Here is a 21,793-nt window from a genome sequence, read left to right on the forward strand (position 1 = left end):
GGAAAAATATCTCTTAACTATAAGAGATTAGCTTAATATAAATTTATTAATTTTGAGTTAGGAAAAATACTACAATTTTTTGAATGCTAAAAAAGAATAAAAATTATTTAAAATACTGACTCATTTCCTTCACATTTTTAGTCACTGCAAATGGTGACACAACAATTTCCATAAATACGTCAAAATATTACTAATAAGTAGATTAAAGACAGGAATTTATTTTTATCAAAAGCTAAAACTGTCCCCATTTTTTTTAAGACCTCAATTTTTTAGAGCAGTTTTAGGTTCACAGTAAAACTGAGAGGACGGTACAGCGATTTCCCATTACTTCCTGCCCCAACACGTGCACAGCCTCCCCCATTATCAACATCTCAAACTAGAGTGGTACATTTGTTACAACTGATAAACCTACATTGACAAATCATAATCACCCAGTCCATAGTTTACAGTAGGCATCACTCATGGTATTATACATTCTATGGGTTTGGACAAATAAATAATGACCTGTAACCATCATTATAGTATCATACAGAATATTTTCACTGTCCTAAAAATCCTGTGTGCTCCACCTATTTATTTATTCCGCCCTTGCCCTGAAACCCTGGGAATCAATGACCTTTTTACTGTCTCCATAGCTTTGCCTTTTCCAGAATGTCATATAGTTGGAATGAAAGTATAAAATCACCTCCTCAATCATATTACTGCTTAAACTGAGGCTTCTACTTCGTGATAAAAACACCCCAGTAACTTTTTACTACAAAGCCAAAGAGAACCATCAAAGAAGATAAAATTCCAGAATTACTATGCTCCAAGAGCATACTAAACTACCTTATGAGGCATTCAGAAAATAGTTAACATAGCAGGCCTCAAACTGCTTCCTCTTAGAAAGGCCTGCTTTCAAGGTTGGCCCCTTGACTGGCATCTGGGAACTTGGATTTTGGAAGAGTTTCTACCCCCAACTGATAAGAATGCTCACCATGCCTAAATTGTTCATGCAAACAATATGGTTTACGCTGAACACCTGCTTTCATTCTGGGAGTGTGGAATTCTGATATGTGCTAGGTACTGGGTGCCTACTTGGTTATCCCCCAATAATAAGCTTGGGTGCTGAGATTCTAACGAGCTTCCTCAGTAGAAAACATTTCACACACGATGTCACGATCCATTGCTGGGGGAAGTAAGCAGGTCCTGTGTGACTCCACTCGGAGAGGACTCTGGAAGCTTGTGACTGGTTTCCCCAAGCTTCACCACCATGTCCTCTTTATCTTTGCTGATGGTGGTTTGTATCCCTTTGCTGTAACAGATCACAGTTGAGTACAATGCTGAGTCCTGTGAGTCCTCCCAGCAAACGGATGATCTTGAGAGGCCCCAACAGGGGACATTAGAATCTTGCCATCACTTCAAACTAATCCTTCCAAAATGCAATTATTTCTCCTTCCAAAATTCACTCTCCCTCTTATTTTACCAATTTCTGTCAATAAAACCGCAGTTCCGATAATTACCCTAGCTAGAAACCTCCAAACATCTTTAGCTCCTTCTCTCTTCTACCTACTAGGTCCAGCTGCCAAGTCCTAGTAACTGCTCTTTCATAAACTCTCTCGATATTAGCACAATATTTGTCTTTCCATTCTCTCTAACTGCCACTTTATTAGACCAAGTACTTAACGTAACACCTAGTACCAAGAATCTTTAGACTGGCTTATCTACCTAGTAACTGTAATTTCTTTTCCAGTGCAATAATCTTGCACATATGATCTTAGAATACTACTTTGATTATATCAGATTTGCTACTCCAAAATATTCAAGATAGCCACATGCATTCTAGAAATAAAATAAAAATTCCTTAGTGCAGCATTCAAAGCCCCTTTTCCTAAAGTCTGATACCTAAACATACTTCCTCCAGTTATGGGGGAAAAACAGCACTTAATAAGCCGTTAATTACCAGTTTCCCCTCTGTGATTGTTTGAAAGTATTACCTCTTTCCTTTCACTCACCACCCTCAGTCATCCTCAGTGTATGACTTCATCTCCTACTTTATTTTTTTTTAAGATTTTTTTTTTCCTTTTTCTCCCAAAGCCCCTCGTTACACAGTTGTGTATTTTTAGTTGTGGGTCCTTCTAGTTGTGGCATGTGGGATGCCTCCTCAGCATGGCTTGATGAGCAGCGCCATGTCCATGCCCAGGATTCAAACTGGCGAAACCCTGGGCCACCAAAGCAGAGCGCGAGAACCCAACCACTCGGCCACGGGGGCCAGCTCCTCCTACTGTTTTAAAAATGAAGTGATCGGTGAGAAGTTCCTTTACTGTCTCTGCACTACAAATGTATCTATATTTGTACACTCATAAGGTTTCCTTACTCCTGCTTAAAGCGAAACCTCTACACTTGTACTCTTGACCTCATCTCCTATCAGACCTTGCTCTAGCAATTATCCTCTGTTACTCCTGTAAGAACTGAAACTAAGGTAAGATCTGATAGTTTCAATTAAAAACAGGAATGGATAGCTGGAGATTTTACAGTGGACAAGTACCCCATTTTCTGTTAATGCACTATGCCCCAAATTAAGGTAAAAATTAATCACAGAAATAAGGAATAAAATAATAAAAATGCCATTTTATTTACTATGTTAGCTAGAAAATTATTTACAGTCAAAACGCCAAAAACCAAGTCTCAAAAATTAAAACAAAATAAAGAAAATCTACTGTGGGTGCTGTTCCAGCAAACAGCAATGGCAAAATTGAATCAACAGAGAACTAGAGAGTTAGATGGCAGAAACAAGTGGTAATCGAACCTTAAAGAGATCTTCAACCAGGACTGTAAAATTAAAGTAAAATATAAGTTTAACTTACAATGTATTAGAATAATAAGGTACAAAAGGGTTCACACAGAAAAACTCTCTCCTTCCTATGCCAACCTCTTGTACCACCTTTCCAGAAGCAACTCAACAGTTTCCCATTTATTCTTGCTCACAGACAAGTTTACATAAGCATTGTTGTTGATTATTACTATCTTTAACTTAAGTTGCTATTACCACTTTAAGTACTAACAAAATAGAGTTCACCCACAGTAACATACTTCTCAGTTTCACTACGAGTATCTATTCTGAAATATCAAGTATCCTTACATAGATATGCCTTACCTACAAAGAGATAAAAAACTAAATCAACCAAATAAAATTTCCTCCAATGATTTGTGAAATATATTTTTCAAAACCAAAAATATCTTACCTAAAGAGGACAGGGTATGGATCATCCCTCTCTGGAGGTCCAGTAATACGTGCCATTGTTGGGAAAGACTTAACAGGAGGTTGAATCATTGTATGAGGTGCAGTTTCCATTAAATGAAATACTTCTTCTAGGAGGTTAATAAGTTTTTCTATTTCCCCTTCACTTATATTTGAGGATTCCAAAAGATCCATATCCATTGAAGCCTCTACCTCATTCTCATATTCTGGGTTCGTTCTCTCAAGTCCAGTATCTGTGTCATGATCCGGTTCGCTGTGGTTAGGAACAGATGAAGTCTTCTCTGCTAAATGATCACCAAGTCTTTTAATCTCCGACAAGATTTCATAGAAATGGCACTTCTGAAGGATGGCTGAGCCAGCAGTGACAACCCTCACAGTCTGATCTAAAAGGATGAGCTCCAGAAGTTTTTGATAACCACTTTTCTCATTTTGCCTACTTCTTAGAAAAGCTTCCATTCCTTCTGTCATACTAATAACACTGTCCAAAGCTTTAAAAGCATTTAACTTAAGGGAAGATGAGACATGATCAGCAAACAGGAGCTCAAATAACCCACTGATCACTCCTGCTTGTAGCAGTCCCATGACTCCTTGAGCCCCACATTCTGCCAGTGAGGACACTAATTTGGTCCCAGCTTTAAGCTGTCGGACATTTAAGGCAATGGGTTGGCGAAGGGCTACTTGTAAATTTAAAGCTTGCATAGTCCAGTCTACCAACTGGCTGAGGGAGTCTTGTTTTGTGTTTTTCAATTGCAAATAACTTAATCCTTTTATTATTAAACTTGGAATTTCTTCTAAAGCTGTTACCCATTTTGCACCTCTATCTTCCCGATACAAATCTAAGAGTTCAGTTAACTTCACTGAGGCTTCTATTGCTCCTGAATTTTCTTTATCTGGACCTTGATCCTTCATTCTACTGAGTTCAATTTCAAAAGTAGTCTTGTATGGACAGCTGAAGTATAAGAGTGGTACAAGCTCCCTATCATATGGATCGTATGTCATAGGAGGAACGGAAGCTAAGTCTTCAGCAGTGTATTCAACATCAAAGTTTGGATACTTAAATGTTTCACGTTCCAAGTCAGCAATTCCATCTTCATCACTGGAAATTTGTTCGTAACCATCATCCCCTGAAAATTAGTATGAATAACACTTAAGTATTACGTGATTGTTGTTTAATGCAAAAAACTCTGGTTAATCAAAAAATATTTTTAAAATTTCGTTTACAGTTCATTTAATAAGTATGGCAAATAATAAGAATTAATGATTTCCTCAACAAAATTAACTTATGCCCCAACATCTTATCAACAATTACCAACATTTTATAATTTCTAATAGAATAATTATGAAGAAACTTCACAAGCAAATTCTTCTGTTATATCTGTTCGGCTTTACAAGTAACTGTTGTAGATATCTTTTCCTCACAGAAACAAAATTAGAATTACCTCAAAGTGACAAAAATACTTCTCTCAGGAGGGAAGAAATTAAGTTGTCCCCCTTGAGAGAGTATTTTTAAGAAGGAAAAAAAAAGTTGATGAGCAAAGTTGACTACAATTAACTAAGAATTAATACTGTAATTAGAAAGCTAAACCAAGTATTTTCAGCAAAAACCAGGTTCTTCTTAGAAAATGAATTTTGTACTCCTGAATTTTTACTTCTCTGTATTTACCTGTCAGTTTCCTAGCTCTGTATTACATAATTTTATAGAAAATCTGTTTATTTAAAATGCTGAGCTTTGCCAAAACAAAGCTTTCTTATTATCATGATACATGTGCAATTTTTCCCCCTTTTCAAACAAAACAGAACTAGACAGAAAACTTGTTGATTTTACTTTTTAACACCCATGTCTGGCTGTGGTAAAACAGATGGGTAATAATAGCCTGTGAAAGAAAAGAAAATGTTTCCAGAGTATTTCTCTAGTACCAGCCCTCTTTTAACATTCTTTTGCTCAAAACAATTTAGTCTTAGCAATATACTCATATCTGAAAAGATAAAGGCCTATAGAGGCCTAACTCTGGATCAGCCAGATGTCTTCTATTAAAAATCAAATTAGCCAGCCTCATTCTCTCACTTTCTCTACAAAAACATCCCCTGATTAAGAAAACAGCCTGCCTAAAATCTAACTTCTATTTGCTAGTCAAACACAGTAAATCTATAAAGGATTATTTGGTAATGTGGGAAGGGAGGTAGCTAAAAAAGTAACACTCAACAACGTAATTATTTATATTTTGTAAAAGGGCCCCTGTGATACTGAAATGACCCTCACTCTTATGTAGAACGACCCTCACTCACACTATTTTAGAAGAAACCAAGACCCAGTATCTGTCAATTTGCACAAATGCTTTAACATTACATGCCATTTCTTAGACAAATTAAGAGTCAAATTAGCTTGAATAGCTCTCACTTTCTGCTTTGAATGAAAAAACGAAGCCTAACTAAAAGATTGCATCATGCTGTCACATGTCCCTGTATAACTGAGGTTTTTTTACCCCTGGATTTCTAAAAATAATGTAGCATTTTGCTAAAATAGCTAGGTGGTAGAAATCTTTAGGAATTCTACGCAGCTTACAACACCACTCCATACTCTGAAAAGAGCCCATCAAATTCCTAATCATCATGTATTTGCTGCATGAGCCTGCTTCCCTGGCCAAAGCTGATGATAGCAAGGGGCAACTGATAGGGTAGCAAGCCAAACAGAATCTCTCTCACAGGAAATGTGGAAATGGAATCAATATATAGCCAGATAGTTAGGTTGGTTGGTTAAAGAGAGGAGATTAAAGCTGTGGGATGAACAGAGAAACAAGTTAGTTGACAAAGAGAAATCAAGTAGAAACATAAGGCAAAGATGGAAATCCCAGGTATAGTCAGTCTTGAGACCCAGCTACCTTCTGACCCTTGGGTTTCTTGAAAGCCATTTATCTTTTCTATACACTCTTTTGCATTGCTCAAAGCTGTATCAAGTTAGTATCCAGTACTTAAAACCACAAAGTCCAAGCTAACATACTCACCTTCACCTTCTTCATCTTCCTCACCTTCTTCCTCTTCATCTTCCTCTTCCTCTTCAGGGATACTGTCTACTGTATGGCGATCATCCTCATCTTCATCCTCTTCGTCCTCTACATCCACATCATCTTCGTCATCTTCTCCTTCTTCTTGCTGTTCCTCTTCTACTTCTCCTTCATCAGAATATTGACCTTCCTGGGGAACAGAATTCCGATCAGGAGAAATGGGCTCAAAGTAATCTTCTCTATGAGGAGCATCCTCTTCCTTGTCACCAGACACTGAAAAATTAAGATTTAAGGCATGGATTATTTTAATGGTTTAAGTGACATGAGACAGAAGGATTGGACACTGCAACTACTTAATGACATTTTGGATGATTTAACTCATAAATACCCTAAAAAAAAAAGGGCAGAATAACTTGCTTTTAAAAAATATTAAGATTATATAGTGCACAGCCTTATACAGTGAGAATTAATAAAGTATATGAGGCCAGCCTGGTGGTGCAGTGGTTAAGTTCGCACGTTCCACTTCAGCGGCCCAGGGTTTGGATCCCAGGTGCAAACCTACATCCACTTGTCAAGCCAGGCTGTGGCAAGCGTCCCACATATAAAGTAGAGGAAGATGGGCACAGATGTTAGTTCAGGGCCAATCTTCCACAAAAAAAAAAAGTAAAATTATATGGGGCGAGCCCATTGGCACAGCAGTTAAGTGCGCATGTTCTGCTTTGGCCCCGGGGTTCACCGGTTCAGATCCCAGATGTGGACATGGCACTGCTTGACAAGCCATGCTGTGGTAGGCATCCTACATATAAAGTAGAGGAAGAAGGGCATGATATTAGCTCAGGGACAGCCTTCCTCAGCAAAAAGAGGAGGATTGGCAGCAGATGTTAGCTCAGGCCTAATCTTCCTCAAAAAAAAAAAAAACAAGTATACAATTTTACATTCTAATACCATAAACTAATCCTTTTCTTTTTAGCTATTAAGTAACTATACAGATTTTTATCTCTTCCAATCATACTGCTTATTTTTAACTGTACTCTTCTGTACATACCATTATTGCATAATAACACTTTATTTTCAAAGCAATGTCGGTACAGCTTTAAGTGAATTAACTGATTTTTTTTAAAAATTCACCTGCCAACAGAAAAACACAAGGTAAGACTGCACAGGATGAAAAGGGAAGGGGTATTCATCAAGATTTGATTACCAGCATCTAATTTTTTTCCTTTAATTAAAAAGCACTGTTAACATTAATCAAGGAGAGAGCAAAAACTAACACTGATTTTATCTACACCTGGCAAAGGCATGGGATCATCTTCATCATCATCAGGTGGAGGGGGACCTGGTGGAGTTCTTGGTCCCCTTGGCTGTGGTCTTGGAGGGCTTCCATTAAACTGATCTTCTTTCTCCCCATCAGCTAGAGTTTAATTAGAGACAGAAAAAGAACTTTCAAATTATTAAAGTATAATGAAATGAATGCAAGACAAAAATGCTATTCAGCATTTGAGTTTCTCATCTTCAGAATTTATGGATAAATTAACCGCCAATTAATTTATATTGGGAAAGTTAGAATTTCTGACTTTCCACATACCAAAACATAAGGTATATACTCTTAGGCATTATTCAGAGAAATGAAGACTTATTTTCCTACAAGAAGATATATAGGAATGCTCATAACAACTTGACTGCAATAGCCAAAAACTGGAAACTACCTAAATGCCTTTCAATGGTTGAATGGTTAGACAGACTATGATACGTTTAGACTATGTAATACTAGTCAGCAATAAAAAAGAACGAATTATTGGTACATGCAACAAAGTGGATGAACCTCAAAGAAATCATGCTGAATGAAAAAAGCCAATCTCAAAAAGACACTTATTGCATGATTCCAATTATGTAGCATTCATGAAATAATATAATTATAGAGATGGAGAACAGATTAGTGGTTGGCAAAGGTTAGGGATGGGTGGGATGGGTGTGGCTATAAAGATGTAACACCCAGGAATCTTATGATGGTACAATCAAGTATCTTGATTGTGGTTGTGCTTATGCAAAGCTAGACGTGACATAAAATTGCACAGCACTATACATACACACACACAAACACACACACACGGGTACATGTATAACTGGTGAAATCTAAACAAGCTCTACAGGCTGTACGAATGCCAATTTTCTTGTTTTCATACTGTACTATAATTGTAAAAGATGTTAATACTGAGGAAGGCTGGAGAATAGTGCACAGGACTTCCCTGTTCATTTCTTTGCAACCTCTTATAAATCTATAATTATTTCAAAATAAAAAGTTAAAAACATACATACACACACAAACACACGCAATGTATAAGGTTAAAAGTCAATTTTAAAACAAGTCAGTAAATTTAACAAAATTTTAGAGTAGCCAGGCACAGTGATAAAACTAAAGACACAAATACAAGTAAAGCATACTCTCTGCTCACAAGCAGCTCACAGTATGGTAAAAAAGACAAATAAGCACAGAGGAATGAAAGATTAAAAGAAAAAGAAAAGTGAAACATTAACTGTGCTTAGCAGGTTAAGATATAAGAAAAGTGATGAAAATACAGGGTGTGACCACCATCAGAGACAAGGACCTCACACTATATTACATCAGGATTAAGAGAAACAAAGGTCATTTTACGTGTGCTCATAAAATGCTAACAGTAAAGTAAATTACTTTTCCTAATGACTTCAACTGTAATTTCAAAATGTATTCCTGAAAATCCTTATTTCAACAGCTTACAGCAAGCAATACTGGAGTGAGGAGAAGAGACCCTGGGAAACATGAGTCCAGTTGCCTGCCTTATGGAAGGAAAGCCACTGCAGTTTATTGGAGTTCTTATTTTCTTGTCTCCAGTTAATGAGCAAAAAGTTCTCAAAAATGGGAAAAGTCTGCATAACTTATGATGTAGACATCTAAACAAATTTGAAATGCACTCCTGAAAAAACAGGCCATTAACATGAGTATTCCAATAATATATACCAAACTTATTACCTGTTCTTCAATTCTTTTAGAGAAAATTTTGATAGTAAACCATGAATACCACTAGACTACATTATTTACCTATTTCAAATGAAAAAAGTCCCTCAGCTCAATTAAAAAGCATTCCAGGAAAGTAGAGGAGGAAAATAACATGTAACCACTTTAACATAAGAAGAAATTCTTATAGGAAAGAATGGGAGACTGACACATATCTTGTCAAGTCTTAAGCAAGGTTCCAAAGATAGAAGAGCTCTTTGAATTACCTTTTGCTACTGTAATGAACCTAAGTGTCGTTGACAAACACAAATTTTAAATTCTCACCATGTTTTGGATTCCTTTTCAAACTTGGCTGTGGCTGGGGAGGTGGTGGAGGTGGAGGTGGTGGTGGTGGAGAGTCTCTGTCATGACTTATGACTCTATCTACTGATCCATATATTGCCAGTGTCAGACAGTTGTACCAGCCTCTTAGCACCAAACCATCAGTATTCACCTGATTTTCGGGGAAAAAAATAGCTTTCAAATTAACACTTTAATATGCCAGAAGTAAATGATATCAAATTACTTGTGGTTCAACTAAAGTCTTTAAAAGTATTCTGAAAATGCAAAGGTCAAGACTGGTGGGAATTCACTCTGAGGTACAGCTTTCATACGGCCCTTCAGAGTTACCATACCTAAACCTGGCTCAAACTTTATCTCCTCAATCCTATACTTTATGTCAATCCTGTTCAAAAAGCATAACTAGATTCCCAACCAAGAGAAGAGAAATGAGAACAAAATTAAATGGGAGTTACTGCCAATTAATAAATTAAACCCCAATAATTACAAGAGTCATGGAGGTACATAAAAGCATAAACTGTGTCCAGGCTCAAGGATTATAAAGTTCATAAAATTGCACAGCATTCTTTTTACATGCCAAACTCATACACACAGGTATATTTTATGTATCCATGGTACTTAAAAAGTAAGGGTAACAAGAAGCCATAAACAAATTGTTTTTGCAAAGAAACTCTCCTAAAAAGCTCAAAGACTTTATCAATGCCATTAACTTTCAATATTTCCCTATAAAATAAAAATAACTATGTTTTACAGAACTTATCTACATTAATTGTCATATCTCCACAATAACTATGAGAGGTAGTCAGAGCAAATATTATCAACAAATAAGAAAATCAGAGTGTCAGCAGATGAACCTGGACTAGAAACCAAAGCCCCTGACTTCTGAGTTCTCTTTCCACTCTACCAAGTTGGTAAAGATGAAGTAATAAGTAAGTGGCAATGGGGCCCCTTCTAGAGGCACAATAAGGAAGAAAGAAATTACCATTCTCCTTGATAACTCTAGCAAACTCTAGTAAAGGGAAACTGGGGACCAGAAGAAAGACTCAAAGACTATACCCAGGGATTGACAGACTCTAAACAGAAATCACACGGAAGATAAAGAGAGAAGGAAGATAATTTTTAGTCTAAACAGGATGCAGAGGATTAAATACTCATCTCTTCCCCCCAAAAAACAGCAGGCTGAGTAGTCCCATATCAGATTACAATTATTTTTGCATTTCAGATGTGCTAGATGCTTCTAGAATGGCGTTTGGTATATCAAGAAAAAAGGCATACTTTTGATATGAAAAGAAGAAATATGAAACACATATTTTTAAAGAAACTTTAAGGCTCAGTGGTGTCTAATAACAATTTACCTTCCTGTCACCTTCTGAACTTGCCCACATAAATGAAAGAAGGAAAAGCACAGATGCTGGCCTCTCCCTGACTCACGTATAAAAATTAGGGGAAGAAAGAACTTTATAAGTAGAGAATGACATTACAATGTCTTTATTCCATTTTAAAACAGTTTCTGGATATAAGAGGAATCAGATAAGCAAAGACGATAATCTGCTGCACTAGAACCAAATAAGCTGACATTCTGCATCACTGGTTTATTTGGATCAAAAACTGGATGGAGGTGAAAACAAACAGTAGTAACAAGTTGAAAACTGACATCCGCAATTACCTTTGAGTTGGGTCTAAAGATGATGGAAGTATTCTCATCATATTCCAGGCTGCCAAAAGAGTAGGAATAATTAATAGGCTCAAACACCGAACATAACAGTTCATGAAGAAGTCTTTCTAAATTCATATATTTTAATAAAATCAAATACTAAATTTTTGTTTTGACTTAATAAACCACAAAGTTCGGGTTTAATTTACTCCCCCAAAAAACGTTATCAAGAAAAAATATATAACAAACCCCCCAGAGATTCTGACTTAATTGGTTTGGGGTGAGTGTAGGTATCAGTATTTTTTTAAAACCACCCCAGGTAATTCTAATATACAGCCAAAGTAGAGAACCATTGCATCAGTCTTCCAAAAATGTATACTGGGACTAAAATTAAAGAAAAGCACCTATTTTTATCAAGTAAGTACTGATATAAGAAAAACATTCTACGTTAATATTAAAAACTAGCTGCTTCAGATTACCTTGGTTCCCTTCATTTAAAAAAAAAGGAATTATCAATACAATTTAATAACAAATGAATGAAGGATGAATAAAATAACAAGTCTAAAACACCGTTACTTCCTGACAGGGACAGAAATTTTTCCATTATTGCGCAGCCTTTAAACTTTTTTAATATATAAATGAGATCTATGTAAATCCTTACTGATCGATTATTTTGCAGATGTCAAAACAGCTAGATTTAATAATACCTAGCAGGTACTAAACAATCCCAAAAAGGGGGTATCTATTAACACAATACTCATTTTACAAAAGGTGATTAAGAAATTTTAAATTATGCAGTAGTGTGATATAAAAGATACAGACAAAATATTAGCTCGCAATGTGTTTATAGTTTTTTTAAAGAATCAAAAAGCAATCTTTTCTAAATTAGAAGGTTATTATAAAATCATGTGCTATGTATAAGAAATGCATATACCAATAAAAAGTAAATAAAAGATGATTAATGTTTCATACACTGAAAATTTTATTTTGTAAATAAACTTAACTTCTTAGGAGCTTGACATTTCTTTAATATTGCCAACCGATAAAATTAAACCCTAAGTTCTTGGGTCTACCACTTTATATATCCTTTTCTTCTATCTAAAGAATAAAAAGGTTTTGCTCACTAACTCATGAGTTTCTGGTGGCATTACCCAGTAGGTACATACCTTCCCAACCTATCGAAAACTGGGGCACTTGGTTTGCTTACATTGTTAAAGAATAAGTCTAATTGAAATGTGTGCGGAGATGTCTCCCTGTGAATGAAACAAAGTTGAAACGTCAGTCTTTGCAATAATCAGTTCCTAAATTAAAACAAAAAACAAAGTAAGTACAAATTTAAGAGCAATTCTAGAACTGAGATATAATATTCCTAAGATTTAAATAACAAAAATATACAGTTAATTGTAATATTTTCTGTAATTTTATTCACATCCAATTCTCAAGTAGCATACTATTCACTTTGAGTATTACTGAAAATAAAATTTTAATCATCAAGCATCTTTCATTTGCTACTTGGACCATTCTAAAACAAGTAAATATTTAAATTTTTTAATATATTTTAAAAGCAAATGCTAATTAATTCTAATATTTAATTTTATAATTCTTTATATCATTATTCCCTTTCAAAAAGAATCAGGAGTTAACTAACTTCAAGCTGTATATTATAATTACAATTTGATTTCAATTTAATCCACATTAATACAAAACCGTAATAAAAATTTTGGCATCAAAGCCCTAAATTGTGACTTAAAGCCTAAACTGAAATTTGCATAACAGCAGCAATTTACATAAAATATTTACTTTTTTTTGTAGATTTACATAGTTAAGATTAAAGCATATTTAATTTGCATAAGAATGAAATCTTGCTACACTTGATACATATCAAGTGTACACATGGCTGAAACTCCTTAGGCTCAACCAAAACCTTGATATTAAACACTGCATGCTTTGTAGTTTATTTACAAAAAATCCAAATGGTAAAAAGTGTAATGCCCAGAGTACTACCAAAGAGGTTCCCTCATGCACTTGTGGTAGAAGTACAAATAAGTGCAATCACTCTGAAAGGCAATATGACAATAAAATTCAGGAGACTGAGAAAATGTTCACACTATTTGGTCCAGAAATAGATTTTTCTAGGAAGTGTTTCTATGGAAACACTGATAGGCAAACAAAGATTTTCCTTCAAGAGCATGTTCATTATACTCTGACTTGTAATTTGAAAACTGAAAACCATCTATCTAATGGTCCCCACATAAAGAACTAGCCAAATAAATTACTATACAGTCATTTGTTAGATCATGCAGCCATCAGAAATCACATTTTCAAATAAAACTGAATGATGTGAAAGTACTCCTGAGATAATGTTAAATAAAATGAAGGAATAAACAGAATATACACAGTGGGGTCAGAGCAGCATCATACATTTATCTTACACAAATTCAACTATATGTGCTCAACAACTCTAGTCTCTCCCTCCTATCTTTCCTCTTCAAACTAGACCCTGGCCTCCAATAACTCAAGGAAAGGAAAAAGGGCTGAAATGCAAATTCTTTACTTTTGAGACATCAAAGATGCACGCCCTGGTCATTGAAAAGGGATTTAAAGAATCAATGGTAATTTGACTACACCAGTGTTTCATCTTAAAACTTGTTGACTCTAAAACCTAACCTCACATAACATACCACATTTACATATATACAAGTACACACATATACATTAAAAAACAGTGCATCAAATGTTAAGATTCTCTCAGGATGGAGGGAGTACAGGGATTTTAATTTTACCCGTAAAGTTCTGAATTTTATAATGAGATAAAACATTATTGTAAAGTATGCTGCACAAATATCATTTGATGACTAATATTACTTTCAACCTTGAGATTTCAGGCTTCCTGACATCTTACATTTGTACTACTGAATTAATACTTTATTTTACTGTTCTGTAACATATTGTGTATGAAGTTGTTTATGACAATTTCATATTTGGAACTATTAAAACATGAACAGCCATTCACCCCCAGCTAAGAAAAAGGAGAGAGATAAGAAGAGGGAAAATGAAACAAAACTCTTACCCACTGCAGCTAATGGCAGAGATCCATTCTGCCTGCTCTGGTAGCCACCCAACAAAATGGCTACTAAGATCCCTGCTTCCTGCTATTCACACCCTTGTGTAGCGCCCACACTGTACCAGTAGAATACGTAACCAAAACATACTAAAAATGATAGTATATCACTTCTGATATTAAGTTATAAAACACACTGATTGTGGCTTCCTTGTTGAGGGCATGCTCTCTCACTCTTGGATCACTCACTCTAGAGGAATCCATGTTGTGACATAAGCAGCCCCATAAAGAGAATCTCCTGGCAAGGAACTAAAGTCTCCTGCCAACAGCCAAGGGAGCAAGCTACTAAGCAAATTCTCCAGCCCCAGGCAAATCTTGAGACTGGAGTCTGGGATTATATTTTAAATGTTTACTGTTTTAGGCTGCTAAATTTGCTATAATTTATTATGCAGCAAAAGATAATAGACCCTTGTTGACCAAAAGCAGTACAATTAGAGAAGACTGCTGGATACACTATCATTACTCCATCTTTCCCATTCTACACGCTTTTTATAGGAACAGCAGGAAGAAATTATAGGAAAACATGAGTTTTTATTTTCTTAAACACGGAAAAAAAAGATACAAAGTCAATTATAGTGATCTCTCATTACAAACATTAATTAAACACTTACTGTTTTGTTTTGTATTTGTTTTACCTTTGAATGACCTGAAAACATTTGAAGATTTTCTACTTACTTCTACAAGTAACCAATTACTTTTCACAATTATGAAGAAATGAGCCCTTAACTTTGACTCTGTACCATAACACCATTAAGTAGCTGGTTTAACTCTTTCATGTAATAGAAACTGAGTTATCACAGCATGCACATAATGAAATGTGGTATTAATAAGAGAAGATTAATACCTAGGCTGTAAGCTAAAAACTCACATAGATATATTTATTATATATACTCATGTTTCCACAACCAAAATTTAGCTTATATCTCCAATTCATGTAATTAAAATCAAAAGAAGAAGATGATTACTCATTTTACAACATAGATCAAATTCCTCTGTTTTATGTCAGTTGTTAAAGTTATCAACAACTCTACATCAGGGACCATGTCTTACATTTTGTTTATTTCCCACAGAGCCTAAGAAAGAGAAAGCATCAAATAACTACTTGCTACATACAATTAATGGCTAATGTGAAGCTATGAATTTATAAAAAGACACATGGGGCCAGCCCAGTGGCGCAGCGGTTAAGTGCGCAGGTTCCGCTTTGGCGGCCCGGGGTTTGCTGGCTCAGATCCCGGGTGCGGACATGGCACCGCTTGGCAAAAGCCATGCTGTGGAAGGTATCCCACATATAAAATAGAGGAAGATGGTCACAGATGTTAACTCAGGGCCAGGCTTCCTCTGCAAAAAGAGGAGGATTGGCAGTAGCTAGCTCAGGGCTAATCTTCCTCAAAAAAAAAAAAAAAAAAAAGACACATGTATCAGGCTAAGAAGATCATCAAGTCATGAAAACTGATACTATAAAATAATAAAAATGTACTAACATTAAAAGATATATTTCTGAATATTCAGACTAATTCTTATTTTCAAGGAAAAAGGTTAAAAGTACTTCATCTACTACATTGTGCCACCATAGAATATTTTGGAAAATATAAACCTATTTCCACCAACTTTTAAAAAAAAGCAATGAAGAAAGAAAAATTTAATTTAGTACTTAGATCAAGTAATTACTATTTTCAAGTTTATAATGAAATATGGATTATACAGAAAACCTAGAGTCAGTTACAAGTACAACGTAACCATAAGTGAATAAAATTTTAGGTTTTTTTAATTTACAAAATATTATCTTAAAATTTTGCCTTTAAGAATATATTTCGAGGACAATCTTCAGTCAAAAATTCTTTTAAAAAGAAAGTTGACTTACCCATATGCTCTATTGTCAGGCAGGCTGCTATGGGCTCTGACTCCTGGGGGTATGACTCGGACTTCATTGATATAAACCACACATGGAAAACGAACCACATCTATATGAGAACTTTGCTTTTAAAAAAAGGGAGGGAGAATACAACGGATTATAAGAGAATACTACGAAAAACTATATGCCAACAAAATGGATAACCTAGAGGAAATGTGTAAATTCTTAGACTCTTACAACCTCCCAAAGCGGAATCAAGAAGAAATGGAGAATGTGAATAGACCAATAACAAGTGAACAGATTGAAACAGGAATCAAAAGCATCCCAAAGAATAAAAGCCCAGGACCAGATGGCTTCCCTGGGGAATTCTACCAAACTTTCAGAGAGGACTTAATACCTATCCTCCTCAAGCTATTCCAAAAAATTAGGGAAGATGGAATGCTTCCTAACACATTCTATGAGGTCAACATCACTCTGATACCAAAGCCTGACAAGAACACAAAAAAGGAAAACTACAGGCCAATATCGCTGATGAACACAGATGCAAAAATCCTCAAAAAAAATTGGCAACCCAAATACAGCAAAGTATCAAAAAGATCATACATCATGATCAAGTGGGATTTACACCAGGAAGACAGGGATGGTTCAACATCCAAAAATCAATGTGATACACCACATTAACAAAATGAGGAATAAAAACCCCATGATCATCTCAAAAGATGCAGAGAAAGCATCTGACAAGATCCAACAGCCATTTAGGATAAAAACTCTTAACAAAATGGGAACAGAAGGAAATTACCTCAACATAATAAAAAAAGGCGATTTACGACAAACCCCCAGCCAACATCATAGTCAATGGGGAAAAACTGAGCGCCATCCTCCTGGGAACAGGACCAAGATAAGGATGCCCACTATCACCACTCTTATTCAACATAGTACTGGAGGTTTTGGCCAGAGCAATTAGGCAAGAGAAAGGAATAAAAGGAATCCAAATAGGGAGTGAAGATGAGAAACTCTCGCTGTTTGCAGACGACACAATCTCATATATAGAAAACCCTAAAAAATCCATCGGAAAACTATTAGAAATAATTAACAATCACAGTAAAGTAGGCGGGGTACAAGATCAACTTACAAAAATCAGTTGCATTTCTGTACTCTAATAACAAACTTACGGAAAGAGAACTCAAGAATACAATTCCATTTACAATCGCAACAAAAAGAATAAAGTAGCTAAGGAGGTGAAGGACTTACACAATGAAAACTGTAAGACATTACTGAAAGAAACAGATAACGACATAAAGAGATGGAAAGAGATTCCATGCACATGGATTGGAAGAATAAACATAGTTAAAATGTCCATACTACCCAAAGCAATCTACAGATTCAATGCAATCCCAATCAGAAGCCCAATAACATTCTTCACAGAAATAGAACAAAGAATCCTAAAATTCATATGGGGCAACCAAAGACCCCAAATTGTTAAAGCAATCCTGAGAAAAAAGAACAAAGCTGGAGGCATCACAATCCCTGACTTCAAAATGCACTACAAAGCCACAGTGATCAAAACAGCATGCTACTGGTACAAAAACAGGCACACAGATCAATGGAACAGAACTGAAAGCCCAGAAATAAAACTGCACATATATGGACAGCTAATCTTCAACAAAGGTGCCAAGAATGTACAATGGGGAAAAGATAAGTCTCCTCAATAAATGGTGTTGGGAAAACTGGACAGCCACATGCAAAAGAATGAAAGTAGACCATTATCTCACGCCATACACAAAAATAAACTCAAAATGGATCAAAGACTTAAAGATAAGTCCTGAAATCATAAAACTCCTGGAAGATGATATAGGTAGTACACTCGTTGACATCGAACTTAAAAGGATCTTTTCGAATACCATGTCTTCTCAGACAAGAGAAACAAAAGAAAAAATAAACAAGTGGGAATTCATCAGACTAAAGCGCTTCTGCAAGGCAAAGGAAACAAGGATCAAAAGAAAAAGACAACCAACCAATTGGGAGAAAATATTTGCAAATCATATATCTGATAACGGGTTAATCTCCACAATATATAAGGAATTCACACAACTGGACAACAAAAAGACAAACAACCCGATCAAAAGATGGGCAGAAGAGATGAACAGACATTTTTTCAAAGAAAATATACAGATGGCAAATAAACACATGAAAAGATGTTCAATATCACTAATCATCAGGGAAACGCAAATCAAAACTACATTAAGATAACACCTTACACCTGTTAAAATGGCTATAATCACTAAGACCAAAAATAACCCATGTTGGAGAGGGTGTGGAGAGAAAGGAATCCTCATACACTGCTGGTGGGAATGCAAACTGGTGCAGCCACTTTGGAAAACAGTATGGAGATTCCTCAAAAAACTAAAAATAGAACTACCATATGACCCAGCTATCCCACTACTGGATATCTACCCAAACAACTTGAAATCAACAATCCAAAATAATATATTGTATCCCTATGTTCATTAAAGAACTACTCACAATAGCCAAGACATGGAAATAATCCAAGTGCCCATCGACTGAGGATTAGATAAAGAAGATGTGGTGTATATATGTATATATATATATATATATATATATACATATATACACACAATGGAATACTACTCAGCCAGAAAAAAAGACAAAATCACCCCATTGGCAACAACATGGATGGACATGAAGGGAATTATGCTTAGTGAAAGAAGCTAAGCTGAGAAAGACAAACACCAGATGATTTCACTCATACGTGGAATATAAACAAGCACATGGACAAAGAAAACAGTTCACTGGTTACCAGAGGATGGGTTGGGGGTGGACACAGGGGCTGAAGGGGAGTACCTATGTGGTGACAGACAAGAAATAATATACAACTGAAATTTCACAATGATGTAAACTATTACGAACTCAAAAAAACAAAGCTTAAATTAAAAAAATAAAAAAAGGGAGAGGGACATAGTGCAATCAAAACACATTTTCTAGTCAAAATTTAGTCACCTTCAATTTGTTTCATTCAAAATGTCACAAATAATCTTAAACTTCACTTCACTAAAACCGTGCCATTATTTACAACGCTTTGTAAAAATGTTTAAAAAAATGTTACTTTTTTAAACAGCTGATGATAAAATATAGCTAGTTATATCTCTCCATTTGTATAATAACATTTTCTACAGCATATTTGCCTCCCTGCTGATGTTTTGCTTAGGTCAATACAGACCTACAGTCCCTTACTGGAAACCTCTGGAGCCATATGTCTTTCAGAATCCTGACTTTTTAGATTTTTGGAAAGGTAATATGATATAAATACTGTATACTAACTTAACACCCCCAGTGGCTTCTGGAGCAGTACCTTGTAATCAAAACATTAATACTTCTGCAACCACATGTAGAAACATGCACACTAAATAAATATTATAATCAGTATTTTGTCAATTCAGATCAGATTGCATGACCAAACGAATTCAGGGCAGATTTTTCTGCCATTTTTTAATTTCTGAATTATAGATAAGGGATTGCAGATCTGTATGTAAATTAGCTTAATTTACTAAACTTACATGCCAACTAATATAAAGAGATCAAGGGAGACCATTTAGGTACTTTAAAAAAGAAAAAATGCACAAACTAGGAGTTCACCACAATAAAAGAAATGGATAGTATAAATTTAGCATACACTTGTTTTCAGGTATCATTTGACATAGGATCAGAAAAACATAGCTCTTGTGATCAATAATTTAAAAAGAAAACTTTCACACTGCTTTTGGGCTATTCTACATCAACTTTTCCTAGCAGTTCAGCCAACCAACACTACCTAGTGGCCAAAGTACATAATGACAAGAATGGTTCGCATTACTTGCATCTAGAAAGACTTGAGGCTTGAGTCTCTTAAAGCTGCAAAGAATATCAAGCACATCAACAGACCAAAACACTGTTCAACTTTGTCTTTCCAAAAATGTGACAGAGGATTACAGAAGAACCTGGGTCCCTGACATTGTGGAGCTGTCATATTAGCTGTAGAATACTTAAAACCAAATTATTGAGAGAGGAAACCCAATTTTATCTAATCCACTGTTATTTCGACTGTTGTGACATCAGCTGAACTTGTATCTTAACTATTACAAACATACTGTAAGTATTCAACAAATTCTACAGTAGATTTACGTGAAAGAAATAAGCACTTTGCCTCAAACTTCAGTGCTGTTTCCTTCCTGTAAGGAACTTCTCTACTTAAAAAGTCTACGATATAGAAATCCCTTTGCTTCCATGGCTATAAATTCTCATTAATGTTTACAAAGGAAGCTTACAACAAAAGTTTATCAATTCTATTCTCCTCCACCATGCTCTGTACTAATTAACAAATGATAGTAGTAGTAGTTAAGGTATAGTTACTGTGGACATGAACTTAAGATTTTACAAACAGGCTTTCAAAATCTATTTTATTTCTAAGCAGAAGAGTTTCCATATTAGTTGCTACCACTTTTACCCAATATTTATTTATTAAATGTCTATAATGTTCCACAGTATGCTAGGTCCTCAAGATACAAAGACAAGAAGACATAATCTCTGCCGTTAAGGAACAATCTATTGTGGTGTACAAATACATAAATTGCTATGATACAGACTCACACAGGAAACTGAAAATTCAGACGGGTACTCACCTAACTCAGATTATGAGCAAACATTTGTGGGGGGAAAAGGGGAGTGTCAAGGAAGGTTTCCCAAAAGAAGTAGCACCTGAGCTAAGCAAGTCTTCAAGGAAAATAAGAATCAGTGGGAAAGAAGGAGGAAGAGCTTTCTAGGCAAAGGGAGAAGCATGCACAAAATGAATACAAACAAGAACTTGGAAGGTTCAAGAAACTGTAAGAATAGCTCATCATAGCTAGAGAGCAAAACGGGGGAGAGAGGTAGGACTGAGTAGCTAAACTCAATCAACAGAATAACAAGAAATAAGATTTGCATCCACTGCCAGAAGTCAAATCCAAATCTGTATCTCCATGTAGGACCTCTCACCTGAGCCCCAGACCACCTATATCCAACTGCCAACTAGACATCTTCACCTGGATGTTCCTCTGGCACCACAAACTCGACAAGTCCAAAACGGAACTCTCTTCTATCAGTGACAGCACCACCATCCACACAATAGCCAAGACACAAACCACTTTCACGGTTGGCTTCTTTCTCATTCTCTCTCACCTACATCATTCATTCACAAAAACATCAAGTCCTATTGATTAAACCTCAAATTGCTCTCATATTTGTGTATTTCCCTCCATTCCTGCTGTCACTCTAGTTCTAGACACTATGCACTGTAATCTAGATTACAGCTATAGAAGCCTAACTGGTTCTGTGCTTCTTTCTTGCCTCCCTCCAACCCATTCTCCTATTGCAGAGTGGTCTTTCTAGAATGTAAATGTATCACTCTCCTGCTCTTTACCATCCTCAGGCCAAATTCCTTGGTCCTACAAATAAGAATGGCCTCTATCACTCCAAATTTATAGCCCCAAAATACCACATTCTTTCTCATCTTCATGCCCTTACTCATGCTATTATCTCTGCTTAGAACCCTCCCACACT

General features: G+C 35.7%; 1 protein-coding gene across 4 annotated transcripts in view; it reads right to left on the bottom strand.

The window, feature by feature from the left end:
* Window positions 1–21,793, bottom strand: part of VIRMA (vir like m6A methyltransferase associated) — a 67,139-nt gene that overhangs the window by 36,101 nt on the left and 9,245 nt on the right. For 2 of the 4 annotated variants that reach the window (XM_008541308.2, XM_008541309.2), the window contains exons 2-8: window positions 16,211–16,326; window positions 12,395–12,481; window positions 11,241–11,289; window positions 9,560–9,728; window positions 7,532–7,654; window positions 6,244–6,516; window positions 3,225–4,365 (exon numbers count right to left, since the gene is read on the bottom strand). In XM_008541308.2, the coding sequence (XP_008539530.1) occupies window positions 3,225–4,365; window positions 6,244–6,516; window positions 7,532–7,654; window positions 9,560–9,728; window positions 11,241–11,289; window positions 12,395–12,481; window positions 16,211–16,326 (1,958 nt within the window). The remainder of the gene's footprint in view (window positions 1–3,224; window positions 4,366–6,243; window positions 6,517–7,531; window positions 7,655–9,559; window positions 9,729–11,240; window positions 11,290–12,394; window positions 12,482–16,210; window positions 16,327–21,793) is intronic. The other 2 variants (XM_070630671.1, XM_008541311.2) reach the window with 1 other exon arrangement.

Source organism: Equus przewalskii, chromosome 8, assembly GCF_037783145.1.
Source record: "Equus przewalskii isolate Varuska chromosome 8, EquPr2, whole genome shotgun sequence".
NCBI classification, from domain to species: Eukaryota; Metazoa; Chordata; class Mammalia; order Perissodactyla; family Equidae; genus Equus; species Equus przewalskii.